General features: G+C 52.7%; 1 protein-coding gene across 2 annotated transcripts in view; it reads left to right on the top strand.

Annotated features, from left to right (window-relative positions):
• The window catches only part of DVL1 (dishevelled segment polarity protein 1), a 47120-nt gene that overhangs the window by 25286 nt on the left and 14164 nt on the right, over positions 1-7670 (top strand). For both annotated transcript variants that reach the window (XM_027855388.1, XM_027855387.1), the window contains exons 2-5: positions 4608-4677; positions 4891-5012; positions 6341-6453; positions 7014-7146. In XM_027855388.1, the coding sequence (XP_027711189.1) occupies positions 4608-4677; positions 4891-5012; positions 6341-6453; positions 7014-7146 (438 nt within the window). The remainder of the gene's footprint in view (positions 1-4607; positions 4678-4890; positions 5013-6340; positions 6454-7013; positions 7147-7670) is intronic.

Raw genomic sequence — 7670 nt, 5'->3', positions numbered from 1 at the left:
CCCTCTCCCTCTCTCTCTCCCTCTCTCTTTTTCTCCCTCTCCCTCTCTCTCTCTCCCTCTCTCTCTCCCTCTCTGTCTCTCTCCCTCTCTGTCTCTCTCCTTCTCTTTCTCTCTCCCTCTCTCTCTCTCCCTCTCTCTCTCTCTCTCTCTCTCTCTCTCTCTCTCTGTATCTATCTACATCTATACATACACACATATAGTAAGTGCTTAATAAATGTTTATTGACGGACAATTCCAGAGACAGTCCAGCCATGAATGAAGTAAAACTCAAGGCAAGTCTGTGGTCTCACACATCCCTCTACAAATACACCAAACATAGTTAACAGGCAAAGTAAAGCAGAGACCCTGAGGCGAGGGGGCACATTTGACCTCAGTCCTGACACTTGTCAGGACAGGACAAACTAGATGGAGTCTGTCTGGCCTCAGACACTCACTAGCTGTGTGATCCTGAGCCAGTCATTTAACCTCTGTCTTCCTTAATTTTCTCATCTGTAAAACAGATGGGAGCACCTATCTCCCAAGAACCAAATGAGATATTTGTGAGGTGTGTGGCACAGTGCCCCTCACTTTACAGGCACAGAGAGGTTAACATAGCTGGTTAAGTGTCACAAACAGAATTCAAACTCAGATCTTCCCAGTTTTCACAGATCAGCCGTTTTCCATCCCCTGGACCACCTAGCAATGGAGGCAGATCTCTCATGGTGTGCTGCAGAGACCTGTCCTTGGCCCTGTGCTGTTAAGCTTCTTACCAGAGACTTGCACAAAGGCATAGTTTGAAGATTTTAGCAAACTGGCAGATGACGCAAAGCTAAGTGGACAACCAAGACCCTTCATCCCTGAGCCAGGGTCTAGAAAGATTCCAGCAGAGTAGAGCGCAAGGCCAAGATGAAATATAATAGGTAGTAATAGAAATTATGTTTGAGTTAAGGGAAAAAAAAACAACTTTACAAGGAGAAGATTTTATTTGCATATGAACTCTTTGAGGACACAGGGACTGCTGGGTTTTTCTCTTTGTGTATCCAATGTTGTTGTTTTGTCCTTCATTCTTGAAGAGGACCATGACATCAGGGAGGTGATGCCGTGACATCCAAGTGAATTGGATTACAGTGAGGCAGAGCTGTGCTAGGTCACCAGCCTCACTTTCACCTCTGGAGTCATCTGGGTCACGTGGCCAGATGTAGACCAGGACAACTGGAGATGGCCAGATGTAGTGGGAGACCTTGGCCTTTTTAAGCTAAGGTCTCTCCCAGGTCTCAGTTTGACTGAGGCAATGCCCATTCAGTGATTAAGGCTAGGTAAGAAACCGCCTGAAAGCATAGGTATAAATTGATGTTTTCTTAAAGTGTTAAGAAGCGTCCACCCAACATGGTGAGCTGTTGCTGAGTCATTTCAGTCACGTCCAACTCTTCGTGACCCCATTTGGGATTTTCTTGGTAAAGTTACTGATGTGGTTTGCCTTTTTCTTCTCCAGCTCATTTACCAGATGAGCAATCTTAGGCAAACAGGGTTAAATGATCTGCCCAAGGTCACTTAGCTAGTAAGTGTCTGAGGCCAGATTTGAACTCAGGAAGATGAGTCTTCCTGACTCCAGGCCCAGTGTTTTATGCACGATGGCACCACTTAGCTACCCTCAGTGCAGTGAGTACCTGGCACATAATTTCAGTGCTCTGAAAATGCCCATTGAATGAATCAATGAACGAATGAGGATGGGGGAGTTGTTGCCCAATAGTGGTTTGTCTGAAAAAGATCTGAGGATCTTAGTAATGGCTTAAAAAAAAAGTGTATCCCCTTCTTGGCTGCCTTATGAGAGAGGCGTGATGTCTAGGTCTAGGAAAGCCATGATTGCACCCCATTTTAGGAAGGGCATTGACCAGGGTGGGCAACCAGGGTGGGAAAGGGCCCTGACTCCATGTCAGTGTGGAATAGGTTGAAAGACCTGGAGATCAGAAGGCTTAGGGTGGGGGAAGAGAGTGGCTGTCAGCTGTCTTCATATTGGTAGGGTTGTCACATGGAAGGGGGATTAGGTTGGCTGTACTTATCCTGAGAGGGCAGGACCAGGAATATTGGGGGGAGGTTGCAGAGAGGTCAGGAAAATCTTCTGAAGAGTTAGTGCTGTCCCAGACTGGAGCAGGCTGTCTCAGGAGGTGGTGAGCTCCCCGTCCTCTGCGGGCTTCAAGCACAGGACAGGTGGTATTGCCAGCCAACAAGCTTTATTAGGCACCTCCCTTGTGCCAAGTGCCATGCTAGGGACTGAAGATGTGAAGACCAAAAGGAAAATGAAATGTCATCTTAAGAGGCGGTGGCAGTAGAGGATCAGAAGAAGCCTCATGGAGAGGGTAAGAGAAGGAAGTGAAGGATCCCAGAAGGCAGAGGGGAGGAGGGTGTGCATTCCAGGTATGGACTGAGAGATGGAGAGTCGTGGGTGAGGAGTGAGGAGAAAGCCGAGTTATGTCCACAAGCATTTACTAAACACCTACCATATGCCAGGCATGGTGCTAAGGGAAGACGATAGACAGTCCCCACTCTCCCAGTCCAACGGGGTAGACGTTATAACTATGGATGAACTAGATGGAGGATAAATTGGAAATGCTTGCCAGAGGGTGTTAGCAGAGTTGATAAAGGCTTCCTTTAGAAGGGTGGCTCTGGGGTCAGACCTGGAGGAGGCCAGGGGAACCGGGAGACAGAGACAAGGAGGGAAAACACTCCAGACAGCCAAGGAAAATGCCCAGAGCTGGGAGATGGAGGGTCTTGTCTGTGGAAGAACAAGGAAGCCAGTGTCACATGGTAGGGCACAGGAGGACGGGGAAAGGAGCAAGTGACCAGCTTAGGCAGGGCTCTGAATGCCAGATAGAGGCTTTTCTGTTGGATCCTGGAGGTGCCAGGGAGCCATGGGAGTTTACTGAGTAGACGGGTGACGTGGGCAGGCCTGGGCTTCGGGAAGGTCACTTTGACGGCCAAGTGGAGGGAAGTAAGTTTGGCTGAACTCTACTGCGTGTGTAAGAAGGCATTTGGCCCAAGGGTGAGAAGGGTGGGCAGCGCCAGGCTGAGGAGTCTGTCTTTGACCATGGAGGTAATAAGGAGCCATAGGAGGGTCATGGCGAGGTCCGTATTTTAGGAAATCCATTTTGGCAGCCATGTGGAGGATGGACTGGAAAGCTGGGAGACCAGGGAGAACGTTATTGTGATAGTCTCAGCAAAGGGTCATGAGGGCTTGGACTGGGGTGGTGGCTGGGGGAGCAGAGTGAAGGGGACCCTTGAGAGAGAGGTCAGATCTCCATGCACAATTCTTGACAACTGATTGGATGTGGGGGGCAGAGGGAGGGGAAACAGCCAGGCCTTCAAACCCAGGTAATTAGAAGGATGGTGGTGCCCTTGGTGGAAAGGTGGAAGAAGAGAGGAGGGTTTGGGGGAAAGAGAATGAGATTTGTTTGGATGGGCTGAGTTTGAGATGCCAGTGGTATATCTAGTTGGAAGTGTCTGACAGGCAGTTGGTGATGTGGGGCTGGAGAGAGACTGGGGCTGAACGTTAACGTAGATCTGAGAATCACCTGACTGGGAGGGACAATTGAATCCTTGGGAGACAAGGAGGTCACTGAGACAGAGAGAGAAAAACAGAGACAGAGAGGGAGGGAGACAGTGACAGAGAGAGGGAGGGAGAGAGAGAGACAGAGGGAGGGATGCATGCAAGAGCAGAAGGTAAGCTTCCTGCAGAAGGGAATGCAGAGGGCAGGAAGGATGAGCACGGAGAAGGGGCGGCTGGCTGTCCCTGAGGCTCTTGTGGCAGGCAGTCTTGCTTGGGTCAGTGTCTCCCACGTTTTTCCACCTTGGAATCCTACGCTTCTGTGTCTGCTCAGTCTCTACCTCCTGATCTTTTGGTCTGTGGCCTTTCCTGCTCCTCTGAGCTGGTTCAGCAGGACAAATGAGCTGATAGATGAGGAGCTGAGGGTGTGTGTGTATGTGTGTAACTGAGAGGGGATCATTCCAGGGTGAGGGAGCCTCATTTTGGAGGGAGGGCTGAAGTCCCCGAGCAGGATGGAGAAGGGGAGTAACCATTGAACAATCTTGGAGCAAGGCGGGATTGGCCAGGGAAGGCCTTACCTGTTCTTGGCTGTAGTAGGATGATCTGTCTGCATGTATTGAGTGCCTACTGTGTGGCAGGCACTGTGCTAAGTGTGGGGGATACAAAGAAAGGCAACAGACAGTCCCCTCCTCTCAGAGTCTACAGAGAAGATCACATGCAAACAGTGATGTCTAAACCCCCTCTATCCAGGCTAAACTGGAAATCTAATTGGTTGAGGGAAGGCACTGGAATTTAGAGGGACTGGGAAAGACTTCCTATAGAAGGTGGAATATTAGCTGGGACATGAAGGAAGCTGAGGGCTCCAGAAGGCAGAAATGGGGAAGAAGAGGCAGGGAGGGCAGGCAGCCAGAGAAGATGCCCAGGGCCAAGGGCAAGAGTGTCTCCTTTGTGGACCGACTGGAGGCCAGGAGCCCCCTTTGGGTTGAGAGAAGCTGCCCCTTGTGTTTGGGGCTGGGGACCCCAAGGCCGGGCTTCGCGGTGCTTAGATGGCCGCTTCCTCTGTCTCACTGGTTCCTTTGCTTCTCAGGGTGGTAAAGGAAGAGATTTCTGATGACAATGCCAAGCTACCCTGTTTTAATGGAAGAGTGGTCTCCTGGGTGAGTGGGGTCCAGGGGCCTGGGGAAGGAACAGGAATGACCCTGGGGACCTAGCGGCAGGGGTTGACATCCCAAGGAGTACGGGGCTCTGTGAGGGTGTCCTGTATTGGGGGAGGGGTGGGTTGTTTCTGATTTCGTGCCAGGGGCTTACATAATCAGGAGCTTGGGGCAAGGGTGGGCTTTTGGGGGTCTGAGTCTCTTGTTCCTCTGCAGCTGGTCCTGGCGGAGAATTCCCACTCCGATGCTGGATCTCAGTGCACCGAGAGCCACACAGACCTGCCCCCGCCCATTGAACGGACCGGGGGCATTGGGGACTCCCGGCCACCCTCCTTTCAGTAAGGGCTCCCTCATTCTCTCAGGGGTTTGGGGCAGGTAGGTGATGGGGCCGTGATGAAGGGATGGCCATAGTCGGGGGAAGGCTAGGGGTTCTGTCGTGGTGAGACACTGTCTGAGCCTCCCTGGATGAGACTGTCCCAGCTGGGGGTTTGAAATTGCAGTCCTGACTCCTGTCTCTTGACCGGTCTTTGATATTGGAATTAAATTGCATCTGTAAATATTGAAGATGAAAAAGGGTCATCTTTGGGGGGGAGGCATGCCTGTGGGATCCTACCACAGGAGTCCTGGGGGGACTCAGAGAACCTCTTCTCCCTACCTTCAGTTCGGTTCTACAAACAAGGCCTCAGCTTAGGAAGGGGCAGTACCTCAAATACCCCCATGGTGGTGACATTATCACCTTACACTGAGGATCCCACCAGAAGGAAGGATAACTGGGATGGGGTGATCGGTCTTTTGCCGACACTTGGAGCCTGTCAGCAATTTAGAAACAACTGAGCTCAGCTCCTGGTTAGCAACAAGGATCAGTTATAATACAGAGCAGCCAGATGCTGGGTTAGGGGAACACCTCCCCACCCTCCATCCAGAGGTCTCCAATATCCCTGCTGTCTTCCCAAACTGGGGGAAAGTTTCATGCAGCAGAATTCCCTGGTTTGGGCTCCACCTCTCCTCCACGCCTCCCCCCCCCCCCCCCCAATTATTCCCTTGGGCTGGTGTTTCCTGATCCTGCCCATCTGGACTGCAGGGGAAGGGTTAAGCCCTGCCCCTGAATTAACAGCCAACCAGAGGCCTTGAGTACCTGGATCTCTATACTGGTCTACACTGCCCTCTTCTGGCCAGGCCAGTAGCTTCATTCTCTTTCCCATTTCGTAGGCTCATAGGCTCATAGATATCATGGAGCATGATCATTTTACAGATGAGGAAACTGAGGCCCTGAAAGTTCATAATGTCTTGCCCAGGTGTCAGAGCTGGGATTTGAACTCAGTTCCTCTGGCTCCAAAGCCAGTCAGTCAGCTATAAACATTTATTGAGTACCTACTATGTGCTAGGCACTGTGCTAAGTGAGCACTGGGGATTGGAAGAAAGGCAACAAAACATTCCCTGCCCTCAAGGAGCTTACAGTCTAATGGGGAAATGACATGCAAATAGCACAGTACAAATGAGATACAGATGGGATAAACTGGAAATGGCCTGCCTCCTGAGGCTTGCCTTGTACTGTTTAATTGGGCACAGCCTGTCCCTGAGAGAGGAGGGCCCCAGAAGTCCTTCCTGCCTCCTGGGTTGGGGCTCAAGTGGACAGTCCGTGACACACCTCTGGGCCTTCCCACAGCCCCAACGCTGCCAGCAGCCGAGACGGGCTGGACAATGAGACCGGCACGGAGTCTGTGGTCAGCCACCGGCGGGACCGGCACCGGCGGCGGAACCGGGAGGGCCACGAAGATGGTAAGAGTGCTGGGCATCCATCATCTTCCTCTCAGCCTCACGGGGGCGGCCCTTCCAGAAGGGAGCTCCCAGCCTCCTCTGGGACTAACTCAACCTGTAAGGGTCCTCCCACCGGGCAGCACCATCCCCAGCTCTGAGATGCTGTATGACCCCTGCAAAAGGAGGTCACAGGATCATAGGATGAAAGCTGGATAGAGTCCACTGAGCCCAACTGTCCCATTTTACAGATAAGGAAACTGAGGCCCAGAGAGACGAAGGGATTTGCCCAGGGTCTTCAGGGTAGCTGGGGGGATACCAAAGTCTTGGGGGCTTGGAAGACTAAGCTTTGCTCCTTGGACGAGGTTCCTCTGTGGGCTGTGAGGCCACTACCCTCTTCTGGTTCTGTAGCAGGCCCCACTCCAAGCCCTTCGAGTTAGGGGGTCCACCAGTATGAGTGGCTGGCGGGGTTAGCAGGGTAGGTCTCATTGTGGTCGAGCTGCCATTGGAAGGAAGCTCCCCAGGGGTGGGCCGCTGAGATCAGCCCTGTATCCCTCCCTGACCGGCTGCGCCCACTGCCGTAGGCCCTCGGATCAATGGGCACCCAAAGCTGGAGCGTCGCCGCGAGCCCGGCACCTTTGATAGTGCTTCCACCGTGCTGAGCAGCGAGCTGGAGTCCAGCAGCTTTATTGACTCGGAGGATGAGGACACCAGCAGGTAGGGGCCGCCGGGGGCGTTCATAGCAGGCTTCGGCTCGAGATACCCAAAGGCTGGCTTTGGGCTGCCCAGATCTGTGTCTGGAGGGGCCCCCTGCATCCTGGGGGGATGAAAGGATCCAAGGTCTGGGTTGGAGTGGAAGTAATTCTAGGTCTAAGTCAGGGGTGGTGAGAAGGGAGGGTGTACCTCAACTCAGGGTGGAGCTAGGGGATAGCCACTGAAATCTTGAGATCCCCAGCTCAGGGTGGGTCTAGGGGATGCCCATTGAGATGTTGGGGTCTCCAGCTCAGGGTGTGTCTAGGGAAATGAGATGTTGAGGTCCCCAGCTCAGGGTGGGGCTAGGGGATGCCTGTTGAGATGTTGGGGTTCTCAGATCAGAGTGGGGCTGGGGATATCCACTGAAATCCTGGGAACCTCAGCTCAGGTGGGGTTAGGAGATGACCACTGAGATGTTGGGGTCTCCAGCTCAGAGTACGGCTAGGGAAATGAGATGTTGAGGTCCTCAGCTCAGGGTGGGCTAGGGG

Source organism: Vombatus ursinus, unplaced genomic scaffold, assembly GCF_900497805.2.
Source record: "Vombatus ursinus unplaced genomic scaffold, bare-nosed wombat genome assembly UNPS02010822.1, whole genome shotgun sequence".
Taxonomy (NCBI): Eukaryota; Metazoa; Chordata; class Mammalia; order Diprotodontia; family Vombatidae; genus Vombatus; species Vombatus ursinus.
This window is presented reverse-complemented; position numbering and strand designations above follow the sequence as displayed.